The 18,952-nt window shown below is 48.3% G+C and overlaps 1 protein-coding gene across 5 annotated transcripts in view; it reads right to left on the bottom strand.

Annotated features, from left to right (window-relative positions):
• The window catches only part of HYDIN (HYDIN axonemal central pair apparatus protein), a 464,418-nt gene that overhangs the window by 432,655 nt on the left and 12,811 nt on the right, over positions 1-18,952 (bottom strand). For all 5 annotated transcript variants that reach the window (XM_083165003.1, XM_083165004.1, XM_083165002.1 and 2 more), the window contains exons 4-5: positions 17,920-18,039; positions 16,151-16,285 (exon numbers count right to left, since the gene is read on the bottom strand). In XM_083165003.1, the coding sequence (XP_083021129.1) occupies positions 16,151-16,285; positions 17,920-18,039 (255 nt within the window). The remainder of the gene's footprint in view (positions 1-16,150; positions 16,286-17,919; positions 18,040-18,952) is intronic.

The following is an 18,952-nucleotide window of genomic DNA, read 5'->3' on the forward strand; positions in this document are numbered from 1 at the left end:
CCCATGGTGGCACTACCACACACAGCCATTACTAGTACACAGTGCCTGCCATTACTGCCAGACCTTATACTCACTGGTCACTTCACACTACCTGAGGTCACTCTTGGTGGCACTACAAGACACAGCCATTACTAGTACACAGATGCCACCACTGCCGTACACTTCTATGGTCCATGAATTGATGCCACCACTGCCAGATGCAGTGTATAGACATGATGAGATGCCACCTCTGCAGTACGCATCTATGGTCCATGATGTGATGCCCCCACTGGAGTACACTTATATGGTCCATGATGTGATGTCACCACTGCCAGACGCAGTGTATATACAAGATGTAATGCCACCATTGTCGTATACTTTTATGGTCCATGATATGATGCCACCACAGCCAGAAGCAGTGTATGGACATGATGTGATGCCACCATTGTCGTACACTTTTATGTTCCATGATGTGATGCCACCACTGGACCATGATAGGAGTCTGAAGACCACACATGGGAAAACCTGTTTGTTCTATGAGGTGATGTAATGGATTATCCCAGAAGTTACAACCCCATAGAGAATCCATTCCCCAAATCATGTTATTTCGACAAGAAAACTTTAATAACAAAGTTCCTTATGGAGAAATGAGCATTAGACACATTACTGCAATATAATACACTGCTGAAATATTCTTATTAAATACTTTGTTCTTTACATAGTTGAATGTGCTGACAACAAAATCACACACAAATTATCAATGGAAATCAAATTTATTAACCCATGGAGGTCTAGATTTGGAGTCACACTCAAAATTAGTGAAGAAAAAAAAAACACACTACAGGCTGAAACCAACTATGATGTAATGTCCTTAAAACAAGTCAAAATGAGGCTCAGTAGTGTGTGTGGCCTACGCGTGCCTGTATGACCTCCCTACAACGCCTGGGCATGCTCCTGATGATTTGGCAGATGGTCTCCTGAGGGATCTCCTCTCAGACCTGGACTAAAGCGTCCGCCAACTCCTGGACAGTCTGTGGTGCAACGTGGCCTTGGTGGATGGAGCGAGACATGGTGTCCCAGATGTGCTCAATTGGATTCAGGTCCAGGGAATGGGCAGGCTACCTCTGGAGAGCACATGGAGGGTTGTGCGGCCCCTCCAAAGAAATGCCTCCCCAAGAAATGCCTCCCCACACCATTACTGGACCACTGCCAAACGGGTCATGCAGGAGGATGTTGCAGGCAGCAGAACATTCTCCTTGGCGTCTCCAGACTCTGTCACGTCTGTCACATGTGCTCAGTGTGAACCTGCTTTCGTCTGTGAAGAGCAAAGGGCGCCAGTGGTGAATTTGCCAATCAATGTTCTCTGGCAAAAGCTAAACGCCCTGCATGGTGTTGGGCTGTAAGCACAACCTCCACCTGTGGACGTCGGGCCCTCATACCACCCTCATGGAGTCTGTTTCTGATTGTTTGAGTAGACACATGCACATTTCTGGTCTGCTGGAGGTAATTTTGCAGGGTTCTGGCAGTGTTCCTCCTTGCACAAAGGCAGAGGTAGTGGTCCTGCTGTTGGGTTGTTGCCCTCCTACGGCCTCCTCCATGTCTCCTGATGTACTGGCCTGTCTCCTGGTAGTGCCTTCATGCTCTGGACACTACACTGACAGACACAGCAAACCTCCTTGCCACAGCTCGCATTGATGTGCCATCCTGGATGAGCTACACTACCCGAGCCACTTGTGTGGGTTGTAGACTCCATTTCATGCTACCATTAGAGTGAAAGCATAGGAGCTGAGAAGTGGTCTGTGGTCACCACCTGTAGAACAACTCCTTTTCTTGGGGGTGTCTTGCTAATTGCCTATAATTTCCACCTGTTGTCTATTCCATTTGCACAACAGCATGCAAAATTGATTGTCAATCGGTGTTGCTTTCTAAGCGGACAGTGTGACTGACTTGGACTTACATTGTGTTGTTTAAGTGTTCCCTTTATTTTTTTGAGCAGTGTATATAGAATGGTCTCCCTAACCATGAAAACGGGGTCCCTACATAAAAGGGACGTGTTACACCCCATCTATTAGGAAGATACTGGGGTACTAGGCTACCACACAAAAACAGCGCATCTGAGTAGATATGTCCAGAAACCATTGTAACATTCGCAAATGAAAATAATTTTTACACGCCAATAGCCAGCTGCTCCCCACCGATGGAAGGAACACTATTATACTATACATCACTATAGCCAGCCGCTCCCCACCGATGGTACGCTCACCATTATGTGGATAAAGAATATATGTTGCACTCTGGTTTAGCAGCTCTATGTAGTTGCGGTAATATGGGTATAGGTAAATAGAGCGCATGTTTAATGTAAGAATAAATATGTGCAGAAAATTATGTTAAAATAATATATGTGACATGCCATTTTTATTAAAAAAATAATAAAAGTGTATCACTTTTATAACAAATGTTTACAACTCCTTTTAGGGAGTATGTAGAATTGATGAGATACCGTTGCCGGGGTGTTTAATGCGAGGAGGGTCCGACTGCTGGGAGCGTTCAACAGGCTGGTAGCAGGGATTCCTATCTGTCCCTATCTATTACCTTCCTTCTGCCGGCTTCTCAGCGTGGCGGGTTCCTCCTGCCGGAGCATGCACTCGATACTGGAAGTTCGGGTCCGTGACTTCCGGCCAGCGTGTTCGGCTACTCGGCGCGTCTGCGGCTTAGTTCTGGCTTGGTCTCTGTCAACCAACGCGTTTCGAAGCTCTAGGCTTCTTTGTCAAGGATGTATGGGTGTTCCCATAGTCTGTTTTATACCAGTTTGGGAATTTTTTTCTTCTGAAAACTTTATTTGTAAAAACGGAAGTTCATTCTTTTTTGGCGGCATGCACATGTATCTATAATGGGAATGTTCATAGAGGTTCGATCTTGTATAAAAAGTGCTCTATGTTTATGATAAAGATATATGCTTTTATATGATTACTTTAAAAAAGCTCGAAATCTATGTTTAGTCCAGACGGTTGTAGAGTTCTTAATTCAAATATCCATTTTGATTCTCTTTTTTTGAGTTGTGTAACAGGGTCTCCACCTCTCCAGTTTTTCATGATTTTTTCGATGGCATTAATTTTCAATAAACTTGGATCTTTGTTGTGATATTCGGAGAAATGTTGTGATAAACTGTGCGTTTGTAATCCCTTTTTGATGTTGTATATATGTTCTGCGGTACAGGTTTTGAGGCATCTTTTGGTTTGGCCCACGTACTGAAGACCGCACGGACATTTAAGCAAATATGGATTGGAATTTGTCAGCAATCCAAGTTGTATTTCTGGACTTAGAAATTTACACAAAAAATGACACCCTTATGACCAAAAACATACATCAAAGAAGTCGATGGAAACAACTTTCTTCCATATGAAAGTAATCACCATATAAATTGGAAGAAAAACATCCCTGGGGCCCAAACAAGAAGAATCAAACGAAATTGCACAGAGGAAGACAACTTTAACGAACAAAGTCTAGAACTAAAATCCAAATTCTTGAGAAAAGGATATCCTGAACAACAAATTGACGATGAACTCCACAAGGTACAAGCACTGGAAAGAACAAACCTTTTACAATACAAGGACAAAAAGAAAACCGATTTAAGCAACAACGTACCATTCATCACCCAATACAACTCCAATCACAAACAATTTGAACAGATTTGAAAAAAATATTGGAACATACGAATGCTGGATACAGACCTACATAACATCATACCGCCCACATCCAAAATTATATACAGACGAGCAAGAACCCTACGACAGGAACTGACAAGCAGCTATATACCAAAAACAGGAGGAGAGAAGGAAAAACAACAAACATCAGGGGCGAAATGTAATAGGGTGCGATTTTTTAGACTAAAAAAAAATCGCACCAAATCGCACCTTTAAAAATCGCGTTTTTTGCCGCGAATTCGCATATGTAATGAGATGCGAATTAGCGGCAAAAAATGCGATTTGCCGCGATTTCGGGCGATTTTCAGTCATGAAAATGTGCGCATTTTCAGTCATGAAAATGTGCGCATTTTCATATATGCGATTTTGGGTAAAAAAATAAAAAAAAAAATGGCGTGGGGTCCCCCCTCCAGAGCATAACCAGCCCCGGGCTGAAAGAGCCGGTCCTGGTTTCATAAAATCACAGGAACAAACAAGTTGGGGTTCCGTGCATTTTATAAAACCAGCACCAGGCTCAAGGGCCGGTCCTGGTTCCCAAAATACGGGGGACAAAATGACTAGGGGTCCCCCGTATTTCAAGAACCAGCACCGGGCCCAACCAGCCAGCAGGGTAATGCCACAGCCGGGGGGAGACTTTTTATACAAGTCCCCCCGGCCAAAGCATTCAGCCCTCTGACCGGTCAGCATGGGCAGGGGTCCTGGGGGAGTGGGGACCCCCCCAAAGAAGGGGTCCCCCCCCTCCAGAACTTACCAGCCCATGCTGAAGCCCGGGGCTGTCCTCGATGCCCCTGGGCTGTGGGCATCGAGCTGATTAATTGTGTAAAAAAATAGAGAAAATCCTATTGTGTATTGCTGTGGAACTATGAGTCCCAGCAAGCCTGCACCACATGCAGGGACTTGGAGAACCACAAGTCCCAGCATGTGGGGCAATAAAGGGCCCGCTGGGACTAGTAGTCCCACAGTACTACAAATAGTTAAAAAAGTACACAAACACACTGACAGTACAAGTTTAATACACACCAAGCCCATTCATCCATACTCACCTATGTTGACACGAAGCTTCGGTCCCCTTGTCCAGTAGAATCCAGAAGGGAGGCTGTGGAGAGAAATCATACTCACCACAGACGTCTTCAGCGCTTCTCCGGGTGCCCAGCAGCATTCTTCCCACGATCACCGTCCTCCGGTGTTCTGTTGACATCTGAGGCTCCGCCCCCCGACCGGGACTTAGGCCCGCCCATCAGCCAATCGTGGTCCTGGAAAACCGGCATGCCGGTTTTCCAGGACCACGATTGGCTGATGGGCGGGCCTAAGTCCCGGTCGGGGGGCGGAGCCTCAGATGTCAACAGAACACCGGACCGTGGGAAGAATGCTGCTGGGCACCCGGAGAAGCGCTGAAGACGTCTGTGGTGAGTATGATTTCTCTCCACAGCCTCCCTTCTGGATTCTACTGGACAAGGGGACCGAAGCTTCGTGTCAACATAGGTGAGTATGGATGAATGGGCTTGGTGTGTATTAAACTTGTACTGTCAGTGTGTTTGTGTACTTTTTTAACTATTTGTAGTACTGTGGGACTACTAGTCCCAGCGGGCCCTTTATTGCCCCACATGCTGGGACTTGTGGTTCTCCAAGTCCCTGCATGTGGTGCAGGCTTGCTGGGACTCATAGTTCCACAGCAATACACAATAGGATTTTCTCTATTTTTTTACACAATTAATCAGCTCGATGCCCACAGCCCAGGGGCATCGAGGACAGCCCCGGGCTTCAGCATGGGCTGGTAAGTTCTGGAGGGGGGGGACCCCTTCTTTGGGGGGGTCCCCACTCCCCCAGGACCCCTGCCCATGCTGACCGGTCAGAGGGCTGAATGCTTTGGCCGGGGGGACTTGTATAAAAAGTCTCCCCCCGGCTGTGGCATTACCCTGCTGGCTGGTTGGGCCCGGTGCTGGTTCTTGAAATACGGGGGACCCCTAGTCATTTTGTCCCCCGTATTTTGGGAACCAGGACCGGCCCTTGAGCCTGGTGCTGGTTTTATAAAATGCACGGAACCCCAACTTGTTTGTTCCTGTGATTTTATGAAACCAGGACTGGCTCTTTCAGCCCGGGGCTGGTTATGCTCTGGAGGGGGGACCCCACGCCGTTTTTTTTTTTTACTTTAACTTTTAGCCTTTTTTTGGACAGAACCATGCACAGATCACACAGATTTGTGCATGGTTCTGTAAAAATCGCCAGCAAGAAGCTGGTCTATTTTTTTTGCGTTTTTTGGTAAGGTCCCATATGCGACTTTAGAACTCGCATCCTATTACATATGCGAGTTCTATAGTTTACAATGGGAAAACATCTGGATGCGATTTTCAGTGTGACTGAAAATCGCATCTTTAAAATGTGCGATTTCGCGGTAAAAAGTGCGCTTTTTACCGCGATTTTTAACCTATTAAATGTGCGATTTTCGGAAAATGTGCGATTTCGGCCGTTTTTGACCAAAAATCGCACATGTCTAAAAAATCGCACCCTATTACATTTCGCCCCAGGATTCTTCCCCTGCTTAACATGCACAAGTTGCAAAACCACTCGAACACAGAGTACCAAACCCTTGACAACATTCCATTCAAACAAAAACTCAAAAGAATATAAACAAAAACAAAACATCTCTTGTACAACAAAATAAGTTATATATTTGCTTGAATGTCCATGCGGTCTTCAGTACCTGGGCCAAACCAAAAGATGCCTCAAAACCCGTACCGCAGAACATATATACAACATCAAAAAGGGATTACAAACGCACAGTTTATCACAACATTTCTCCAAATATCACAACAAAGATCCAAGTTTATTGAAAATTAATGCCATCGAAAAAATCATGAAAAACTGGAGAGGTGGAGACCCTGTTACACAACTCAAAAAAAGAGAATCAAAATGGATATTTGAATTAAGAACTCTACAACCGTCTGGACTAAAAATAGATTTCGAGCAACAGTATCAGCTTTTTTAAAGTAATCATATAAAAGCATATATCTTTATCATAAACATAGAGCACTTTTTATACAAGATCGAACCTCTATGAACATTCCCATTATAGATACATGTGCATGCCGCCAAAAAAGAATGAACTTCCGTTTTTACAAATAAAGTTTTCAGAAGAAAAAAATTCCCAAACTGGTATAAAAACAGACTATGGGAACACCCATACATCCTTGACAAAGAAGCCTAGAGCTTCCAAATGCATTGGTTGACAGAGACGAAGACAGGACTAAGCCGCAGACGCGCCGAGTAGCAGAACACGCTGGCCGGAAGTCACGGACCCGAACTTCCGGTATCGAGTGCACACTCCGGCAGGAGGAACCCGCCACGCTAAAAAGCCGGCAGAAGGAAGGTAATAGATAGTGACAGATAGGGATCCCTGCTACCAGCCTGTTGAACGCTCCCAGCAGTCGGACCCTCCTCGCATTAAACACCCTGGCAACGGCATCTCATCAATTCTACATACTCCCTAAAAGGAGTTGTAAACATTTGTTATAAAAGGTGATACACTTTTATTATTTTTTAATAAAAACGGCATGTCACATATTATTTTAACATAATTTTCTGCACATATTTATTCTTACATTAAACAAGCACTCTATTTACCTATACCCATATTAACGCTCACCATTATATCACACATCCCTATAGCCATTGATGGTACACTCAGCATATTACACATCCCTATAGCCAGCCCCACCCCAACGATGGTACATCATTATAGCCAACAGCTTCGGGTCAGTCTCACTCTACAATCCAGAATACTGACATCATCATTCTGCAGAACCAGATATCCATTAGATAACAAATGTTCCATCCTAAATGGCCCCAATCACCCTCACCCACTTTCTTTAGTACTGTGCCACAGATTATATACAGGTTTTTTATATGTTTCTTCGGTACTTGTTTCCTATCTGGGCGCCCACGATCAAAATCGCGGTCATCGGGGGTAAAAATCGCGGTCATCGCGGGCATCGCGGGTAAAATTGGATGGTCGCGATGCCCGCGATGACCGCGATCACCGCGATTTTCCCATAGGGAACAATGTTAAAAAGGCTGATTGACCGCGATTTCACTGTTAAATGGCTCAATTGACCCGATTTGGCCATATTAACCCTGAATTAGGCCCAATTAACCCTTAAATGTCCCCCCCAATTTTTGACGCCACCCCACGATCCACGCCAACCCGAAGCGTGGCGAGCGCAGCGAGCCCGCGAGGGGCGGCGGTACGCGTCCTCCGACCTTTTCATGCCCTACTATCCACGTCGGCGTGGTGTGAGAATAGAATAGTGTGGCGAGCGCAGCGAGCCACCGAGCCCGAAGCGTGGCGAGCGCAGCGAGCCCCGCGAGGGGACGCGGATACCTTCACAGGTAGACGCGTCCCCTCGTGGGCTTCACAGGTGTCCGGGTCGCCACGGACACCTGTGAAGCCCGCGAGGGGACGCGTATAACTGTGAAGGTATCCGCGTCCGCTCGCCACGCTTCGGGCTCGGTGGCTCGCTGCGCTCGCCACACTATTATATTCTCACACTACGCCGACGTGGATAGTAGGGCATGAAAAGGTCGGAGGACGCGTACCGCCGCCCCTCGCGGGCTCGCTGCGCTCGCCACGCTTCGAGTTGGCGTGGATCGTGGGGTGGCGTTAAAAATTTGGGGGGACATTTAAGGGTTAATGGGCTCTGTGGCCCATTTAACATTGATTCCTATGGCCAAATCGGGTGGATTGAGGCATTTCACAGTAAAATCGGGTCCATCGCAGCTTTTAACATTGATTCCTATGGGAAATCGTGAGCATCGCGTCGCGGGCATCGCGGGTACATTTATGGCCGGCCGCGACGCGACGCGACCGACACGATTTCCAAGTTTAACATTGGTTTCAATGGGAAATCGCGGGCATCGCGTCGGTCGCGTCGCGGCCATACATAAATGTACCCGCGATGCCCGCGACGGGCGCCCAGATAGGAAACAAGTACCGTTTCTTCTTTTCTTTCATAAAACTAAAGCAGAGCAAGGGCCCAAACCAATCTCCTGCCCGGGGCTCCTGGAGGCCTAATGGGGCTGTGCAGTCATGTATTCATCAGTGCTGAGCTAAGACCAAGCTAATGAGACAGACCTTACTAGTAGACAGAGCCTGCCATTACTGCTAGACCTCATCCTCACTGGTCACTTACCACCGCCCGAGGTCCCCATGGTGGCACTACCAGATACAGTCATTACTAGTACACAGAGCCTGCCGTTACTGCCAAACCGCCTCCTTATTGGTCACTTTCTACCATCCGACGTTCATGTGATGGCGCTACCAGTACTGTCATTAATAGTAAACAGAGCCTGCCGTTACTGCCAGGCCTCCTCCTCACTGGTCACTTGCCACCACCCGAGGTCCCTGTGGTGGCACTACTACACACAGCCATTACTAGTACACAGAGCCTGCCGTTTCTGCCAGACCTCATCCTTACTGGTCACTTCCCAATGACTGAGGTCGCCCACGGTGGCACTACCAGACAAAGCCATTACTAGATCACAGAGCCTGCCGTTACGGCCAGACCTCATCCCCACTGGTCATTTCCCACCGCCAAAGGTCCCAATGGTGGCAATTCCACACACAGCTATTACTAGTACACAGAGCCTGCTGTTACTGCCAGATCTCATCCTCACTGGTCACTTCCCATCGCCCATGGTGGCACTTACAGACACAGCCATTACTAGTACACAGAGCCTGCCGTTACTGCCAGACCTCGTCACTTCCCACCATCTGAGGTCCCTGTGGTGGCACTACCACACACAGGCATTACTAGTACACAGAGCCTGCCGTCACTGCCAGACATCATCCTTACAGGTCACTTCCCAATGACCGAGGTCACCCATAGGGGCACTACCAGACACAGCCATTACTAGTACACAGACCCTGCCTTTACGGCTAGACCTCATCCTCACTGGTCACTTCCCACCGCCCGAGGGGGCCCATGGTGGCACCATCACACACAGTCATTACTAATACACAGGGCCAGCCGTTACTGCCAGACCACATCCTTACTGATCACTTCCCACCACCCGAGGTCGCCCATGATGGCACTACCAGACACAGCCCTTACTAGTACACAGAGCCTGCCAGACCTCATCCTCACTGGTCACTTCACACTACCTGAGGTCACCCTTGGTGGCACTACAAGACACAGCCATTACTAGTACACAGATTGCACCACTGCCCTACACTTCTATGGTCCATGTTTTGATGCCACCACTGCCAGATGCAGTGTATAGACATGATGTGATGCCACCTCTGCAGTATGCATCTATGGTCCATGATGTGATGCCCCCACTGGAGTACACTTATATGATCCATGATGTGATGCCACCACAGCCAGAGGCAGTGTATGGACATGATGTGATGCCACCATTGTCGTACACTTTTATGTTCCATGATGTGATGCCACCACTGGACCATAGCTCTGGTGTCTGTGTCAGTGGGACATAAAGTATTATGAGGAACAGGAGCATTGGTTGTATCTGTTTATCCCATTAGGTGCTACCCTCAGGAGTCTGTAGACCACACATGGGAAAACCTTTATGTTCTATGAGGTGATGTAACGGATTATCTCAGACGTTACAGCCCCATAGAGAATCCATCCCCCAAATCACATTATTTCGACAAGAAAACTTTAATAACAAAGTTCCTTATGGAGAAATGAGCATTAGATACATTACTGCAATATAATACACTGCTGAAATATTCTTATTAAATACTTTGTTCTTTACATGAGGGATCTCCTCTTAGACCTGGACTAAAGCATCCGCCAACTCCTGGACAGTCTGTGGTGCAACATGACCTTGGTGGATGGAGCGATTCATGGTGTTCCAGATGTGCTCAATTGGATTCAGGTCCGGGGAATGGGCAGGCCAGTTCATAGCATAAATGCCTTTGTCTTGCAAGAACTACTGACACACTCCAGCCACATGAGGTCTAGCATTGTCTTGCATTAGGAGGAACCCAGGGCCAACCGCACCAGCATATGGTCTCACAAGGGGTCTGAGGATCTCATCTCAGCAGCTAGGCTACCTCTGGAGAGCACATGGAGGGTTGTGCGGCCCCCCCAAAGAAATGCCACCCCACACAATTACTGGCCCACTGCCAAACCGGTCATGCTGGATGATGTTGCAGGCAGCAGAACGTTCTCCTTGGCGTCTCCAGACTCTGGGGTAGATTTATAAACAGTGATAAGGGAGGAGAAGTGATGAAGTACCTTGTTTTTTTTCACTGGTCAGCTTCTGACTGTTAAGTTACAGGCTGGGTTTAAATAGGAGCTGATTGGCCGGTGATAAATTACCAGGCACTGTATCACTTCTCCTCCCTTATCACTGCTTCATAAATCTACCCCCAAGTCACGTCTGTCACATGTTCTCAGTGTGAACCTGCTTTCGTCTGTGAAGAGCACAGGGCGTCAGTGGCGAATTTAACAATCAATGTTCTCTGGCAAATGCTAAACGTCCTGTACTGTGTTGGTCTGTAAGCACAACCTCCACCTGTGAACGTCGGGCCCTCATATCACCCTCATGGAGTCTGTTTCTGACCGTTTGAGTAGACACATGCACATTTCTGGTCTGCTGGAGGTAATTTTGCAGGGCTCTGGCAGTGTTCCTCCTTGCACAAAGGCAGAGGTAGTGGTCCTGCTGCTGGGTTGTTGCCCTCCTACGGCCTCCTCCATGTCTCCTGATGTACTGGCCTGTCTCCTGGTAGTGCCTTCATGCTCTGGACACTACATTGACAGACACAGCAAACCTTCTTGACACAGCTAGCATTGATGTGCCATACTGGATGAGCTACACTACCTGAGCCACTTGTGTGGTTTGTAGACTCCATTTAATGCTACTAGTAGAGTGAAAGCACCGCCAGCTTTCAAAAGTGACCAAAACATCAGCCAGAAAGCATCTCCTTTTTTTTTGGGGTGTCTTGCTAATAATTTCCACCTGTTGTCTATTACATTTGCACAACAGCATGCAAAATTGATTGTCAATCGGTGTTGCTTCCTAAGCGGACAGTGTGACTGACTTGGACTTACATTGTGTTGTTTAAGTGTTCCCTTTATTTTTTTGAGCAGTGTATATAGAATGGTCTCCCTAACCATGAAAACGGGGTCCCTACATAAAAGGGACGTGTTACACCCCATCTATTAGGACTATACTGGGGTACTAGGTTGCCATGCGAAAACAGCGCATCTGAGATGCCCAGAACCCATTGTAACATTCTTGAATGAAAATAATTTTTACACGCCACAAGTCATCGCAGGCCCCGCGTGACCCAAGACTTACTCGGCGGTGCGATGGAGAAAGGCGTATCCAGCCTGGCACTGATGTCATACACCCTCCCCTAATACGCTCAGACATGCCCAGTGTTCTCCCTAGACACTCCCAGCGGTTATCCCGGACACTCCCAGCGGTTTCCCTAGGCACGCCTGCATTATCATGGACACTTCCAGCGGTTTCCCTAGGCATGCCTGTGTTATCCCCAGGCACACCCATCAGTTTCCTAGGCACGCCTGCATTTCCCCAGGCACTCCCAGTGTGGTTTCCTAGGCACGACATCATTTCCCCAGACACTCCCATCAGTTTCCTAGGCTAGTCTGCGTTATCCCCAGGCACTCCCAGCGGTTTCCTAGGCACACCAGCATTTCCCTGGACACTCCCAGTGGTTTCCTAGGCATGCCTGCATTTCCTTGGACACTCCCATCAGTTTTCTAGGCTCGCTTGCATTTCCCCGAACACTCCCAGCTGTTTCCCTAGGCACACCTGCATTATCCCTGTCTCTCCCAGTGTTTTCCTAGGCATGCCTGCGTTATCCCTGTCACCCCCAGTGGTTTCCTAGGCATGCCTGCATTTCCTGGGACACTCCCATGTCATGATCCGGGTATCACAACAAATTTATTTACCGTTCAGATGCTTGACAAGACTGGAGCTGCGCTCCAGACATGGTTTCCAATTGCGCCATGTCCACACTGCCCGCACTGTACAGCATCTGTCATTACCCAATGCCGTGGACTCAGCGCTTGTGCTTTACTCCCTGCCTGTCACTCCCGAGGTTCAGCTTCAGCCTCCTGCGGCTTCCATGCCATCGCCATTACAGTAGCTTAGACCATGTGCCAAACAAACAAGTTTTCTGCCTTTCCTAGACATGGGAGCAGCCATGTCTTCCCTGTCATATGTTCCAGTCTCAGCCAATCCTGGCGATCCCTCATTCTGGCTCAGTGCCCCGCCTTTCCACTTCCACTGCTTCCTATAAATAGACTGGGTGAACTCAGAGCTGGGCCAGTGCTACTGATCTCATCCTGAGGTTATTACCTGTTGGTGTGTTTTGTCTCCAAGTTGTGTTGCAGTTTTCAGTCCCTGAGGATGCTACTTCTCCAACATCGGTGCGCTGTCATCGTTCATCTCCAACATCGGTGCTCTGTCATCGTTTCACTTCAACATCGGTGCTCTTACATCGTTCATCATCGCTCCTCTGCAACATCGTTGCTCCGACATCGTTCACCATCGTCCCTTTTCAACAGTGGTGCGTTGTCATCATTCCTCCACATCATCGGTGCTCCGTAATAGTTTCCTTCTCACTATCGGTGCTCAGTCATCATTTCCTTCTCACCATCGGTGCTCTGTCAACGAAACACCAACTTCATCGTTTGGGCTCTTCATCCTTCCACGTCACCATCGCTGTCATCCCATCACAGCTGATCACACAGGTACCTTCTACATCGATATCCACTACCATTGTTACATCGATTGCTGCCATCATCGATATTGTATCAGTGACTCTCTGGGTTTCCCGTGACTGTTCAAGAAGTGCCCATTACCTTTAATATTTCCATCCCGTGACCATCCTCCTTTGTATCCAGCTTCTCACAGTGGGAAGTATCCTTTACACCTGCATTGCATAATATATAGTAGACTTCATCTGTGTTTTAACACAGCTCCTTATATATGTTCTGGACTCCAACAGTGTGTCAGCACTGCACCAGTTTCTTTCCATCCAAGCTATATATCATTGGACTTCATCAGTGCATACACACTGCATCTAAATGCCAATCTTGCTAATATCATTTATATGTCTACATTACTGCCTGTGATCATCTGCAATACCATTCCTCAGCTTATCAACTGTTTATCTGTTATAGTCAATAAAGACTTTTTCTTTTATCTCAAGTGGTCACATCTGCTACTGTCTGAGGGTCCATGGCATGCACCATACCCTCATCAAGGCTCCCAAGCAGGGCCGGTGCTAGGGTGTTCGTCGCTCCCCTGCAAACTAGAAATTTACGCCCTCCCATACCAAAAAGCAGCGTGTGACTAAGACAGAAGCTGAGAATTAAAGGTGTATAATGCCCGTAGTAGTAGAAATTTTGGTGCCCTGTGCCAAAATTGGTGTCCCACCCCAGCGCTCAAATATGCCATTTCTCTGCCCCACCCCAGCGCACATTAATACGCTATGCCTCTGCCCCATCCCAACGCACATTAATACGCTGTTCCGATGACCTACCACAACACACATTATTACACCATACCTCCGCCCCACCCCAGCACACATAAATATGCCATTCTGCTGCCCCAGCGCACATTAATACTCCACAGCTCCACCCCAGCACACATTAATACGCCAGTCGTCCACCCAACCCCAGCACTCAAATAAGCCATTTCTCTGCCCCACCCCAGCGCACATTAATATGCTATGCCTTTGCCCCATCCCAACGCACATTAATACGCTGTTCTGATGCCCCACCACAGCACACATTATTATTACGCCATTCCTCCGCCCCACCCCAGCACACTTATGTGTGGAATATGCCATTCCGCTGCCCCAGCGCACATTAAAACGCCAGTCCTCCACCCAACCCCAGCACTCAAATAAGCCATTTCTCTGCCCTACTCCAGCACAGATTAATACGCTATGCCTCTGCCCCATCCCAACACACATTAATACGCTGTTCCGATGCCCCACCACAGCACACATTTTACGTCATTCCTCTGCCCCATCCCAGCACACATAAATATGCCATTCCGCTGCCCCAGTGCACATTAATTCGCCAGTCCCCCACCCCACATTAATACACCATACCGCTGCCCCAGCCCACATTAATACGCCATTCCTCCACCCCACCCCAGCGCACATTAACACGCCATTCCTCCACCCCAGTGCACATTAAATACGCCATTCCTCCGCCCCAGCGCACATTTATACGCCATTCCTCTCAAGCACACATTAATACAGAATTCCTTCCCCCCTCTCATCATACATTGAAGGTATACAGATTTTCCCAAGCACATATTGTTCAGATAAATTGTCTACCCTCCCCTTCTCCCCCCCCCCCCCCCCCCCAGCCCCTATGCCTGTGGTCACTTCTAGCTAAGATCTAACCACAGGCGTGACATCCCAGAGGTTTCCCTAGGCACGCCTGCATTATCCTTATCTCTGCCAGTGGTTTCCTGGGCACACCTGCATTTCCCTGGACACTCCCAGCAGTTTTCTAGGCATGCTTGCATTTCCCACGACACTCCCAGCATTTCCCTAGGCATGCCTGCATTACCCTGGACACTCCCAGCGGTGTCCTAAGCATGCGTGTGTTATCCTTGACATTCCCAGCATTTCCCTAGGCACACCTCCATTTCCCAGGACACTCCCAGCATTTCCTTTGGCACGCCTGCATTCCCCTGGACATTACCAGCATTTCCCTAGGCACGACTGTGTTCCCCTGGACCCTCCCAGCATTTCCCTAGGCACACCTGCATTTCGCTGGACACTCCCATCATTTCCCTAGGCACGCCTGCATTCCCCTGGACACTCCCAGCATTTCCTTTGGCAGGCCTGCATTCCCCTGGACACTCCCAGCATTTCCTTTGGCACGCCTGCATTTCCCCTGGACATTACCAGCATTTCTCTAGGCACGCCTGTGTTCCCCTGGACCCTCCCAGCATTTCCCTAGGCACGCCTGTGTTCCCCTGGACCCTCCCAGCATTTCCCTAGGCACGCCTGTGTTCCCCTGGACCCTCCCAGCATTTCCCTAGGCACACCTGCATTTCGCTGGACACTCCCAGCGGTTTCCTAGGCATGCCTGCATTTCCCGGGACACTCCCAGCATTTCCCTAGGCATGCCTGCATTTTCCTGGACACTCCCAGCATTTCCCTAGGCACTCCTGCTTTTCCCTGGACACTCCCAGCGATTTCCTAGGCATGCCTGCATTTCCTGGGACACTTCCAGCATTTCCCTAGGCATGCCTGCATTTCCCTGGACACTCCTGCGTTATCCGGACACTCCCAGCATTTTGGATATTCTTTGTACTCCCACTAAACGTCCGGTTTTCATCACCAGATGCCTACTTCCTGCAAGTTATACTAAATGTAACATTGTGTCACAGGATCTATTACATGTCTCAAACATAAGGACTTCAGCCCCGTGTGGCCCTCTGATTACCTTGTTCTCCTCAGGGGTAAACAGGATGCGGAATGTGGATACCATCCCAGGAGCCACTTTGTTGCACACATCAATAGGGCTTATGATCTGAAAGTACGGCGAATTCTCCTGAATTACTTTTATGAGCCGTGGAACCTGAAAGAATAAACCAGTAGTCAGTATTGGCCCCCTGCACCAGGAGTTCGCCCCATGCACCAGCATGAAACAAGGAAATTGGCTCAGTAACCAGCCTGAAATAAGGACAAGCGCTCGCTCTGTAACCGGCCTGAAATAAGGACAGGCGCACGCACAGTAACCGGCTTGAAATAAGGACAGGCGCATGCGCAGTAAACGGCATGATATAAGGACAGGAGCTCGCGCAGTAACCAGCATGAAATAAGGACAGTCTCTCGCGTAGTAACCAGCATGAAATAAGGACAGGAGCTCGCGCAGTAACCGACATTAAATAAAGACAGGAGCTTGCGCAGTAACCGGCATGAAATAAAGACAGGCGCACGGTCAGTAACCGGCATGAAATAAAGACAGGTGCTCGCTCAGTAATCGGCCTGAAATAAGGACAGGCGCTCGCTCAGTAACCGGCAAGAAATAAGAACAGGCGCTCGCTCAGTAACCGGCCTGAAATAAGGACAAGCACTCGCTCAGTAACCGGCCTGAAATAAGGAAAGGCAAACGCACAGTAACCGGCCTGAAATAAGGACAAGCGCTCGCTCAGTAACCGGCCTGAAATAAGGACAAGCGCTCGCTCAGTAACCGGCCTGAAATAAGGACAGGCAAATGCGCAGTAACCGGCCTGAAATAAGGACAGGCGCATGCGCAGTAAACGGCATGATATAAGGACAGGCTCTCGCGCAGTAACCAGCATGAAATAAGGACAGGAGCTTGCGCAGTATCAGACATGAAATAAGGACAGGCGCTCACTCAGTAACCGGCATGAAAAAAAGAACAGGCGCTCGCTCAGTAACCGGCCTGAAATTAGGACAAGAGCTCGCTCAGTAACCGGCCTGAAATAAGGACAGGCGCGTGCGCAGTAAACGGCACGATATAAGGACAGGCTCTCGCGCAGTAACCAGCATGAAATGAGGACAGGCTCTCATGCAGTAACCAGCATGAAATACGGAAAGGAGCTCCCGCAGTATCAGACATGAAATAAGAAAAGGCGCTCGCTCAGTAACAGACATGAAATAAGAACAGGCGCTCGCTCAGTAACCGGCATGAAATAGGGACAAGTGCTCACTCAGTAGCCGGCCTGAAATAAGGACAAGTGCTCGCTCAGTAACCGGCCTGAAATAAGGACAAGCGATCGCTCAGTAACCGGCCTAAAATAAGGACAGGCAAACGCACAGTAACCGGCCTGAAATAAGGACAAGCACTCGCTCAGTAACCGGCCTGAAATAAGGACAGTCGCTCGCTCAGTAACCGGCCTGAAATAAGGACAGGCAAACGCGCAGTAACCGGCCTGAAATAAGGACAGGAGCTTGCGCAGTAACCAGCATGAAATAAAGACAGGCGCTTGCTCAGTAACCGGCATGATCTGACCGGCAATGGTGATACTTCATCATGTAGTATGACCTTGTGTGAGCATATGCAAACAGGAAGACACGACGCAGATCATTATCCATGTACACTTGTGATAGATTGGACGTATAGTCGTGTAATGGAGACACAATCTCATCACAGCGCACTAATCTGAGAATAACCAATCACCAGGCTCCACACTAAGCTCCGAACACAGCTTTCGGATACAGATTATTACATTTAAGGAGGCGTACCTTGTCATTGTTCCGCAAGGCCAGTGGCACCTCGTAGAGCTCACAGGGCAGATAGTTCTGGAAGATGATCTCTGAAGGGAAGGGCTGAAACAGGGCTTGGTCCAGGTCTACGGAGGAGAACTACAGGAGATGGCAGGAATTAGACAAGAAGGCCATATACATTTCATCCTCTGTTACGGTGATGTCACTATCAGGAGTACAGATCAGTGAGGGATGGGTATGTGATGTCACTATCAGGGGTACAGATCAGTGAGGGATGGGCATATGATGTCACGATCAGGGGTACAGACCAGTGAGGGATAAATATATGATGGCACAATCAGGAGTACAGATCAGTGAGGGATGTGATGTTACCATCAGGGGTACAGATCAGTGAGGCTTCCGCATATGATGTCACTATCAGGAGTACAGATCAGTGAGGGATGAGGATGTGATGTCCCTATCAGGGGTACAGAATAGTGAGGGAAGAGGATGTGATGTCACTATCAGCAGCACAGGTCATTGATTCTTGCGGATGTGATGTCACTATCTGGGGAACAGATCCTTGAGAGATGCATATGTGATGTCACTCTCAGTAGTACAGATCAGTGAGGGATGAGGATTTGATGTCACTATCAGGGGAACAGATCAGTGAGTGATGCGTATGTGATGTCACTCTCACGAGTACAGATCAGTGAGGGATGAGATGTCACTCTCAAGAGTACAGATCTGTGAGGGATGCGTATGTGATGTTCCAATCAGTACAGATCAGTGAAGGATGCATATGTGATGTCACTATCAGAAGTACAGATCAGTAAGGTATGAGGATGTGATGTCAGTATCAGGAGTACAGATCTGTGAGGGATGCGTATGTGATGTCCCAATCAGGAGTACAGATCAGTGAGGGATAAGGCATACACATTAGAAGGTACCTCTGACAATGATATATGAGGCACCTAGATCCACACTGATCAGCCATAACAATATCTGTTGTGAAAGGTGGCTTTAACCAGATATGAAGGATAACCCAGAGATCAGATAAAGGGACTTTCTA

This window comes from Crinia signifera, chromosome 11 (genome assembly GCF_055691185.1).
Source record: "Crinia signifera chromosome 11, ASM5569118v1, whole genome shotgun sequence".
Lineage (NCBI taxonomy): Eukaryota > Metazoa > Chordata > Amphibia > Anura > Myobatrachidae > Crinia > Crinia signifera.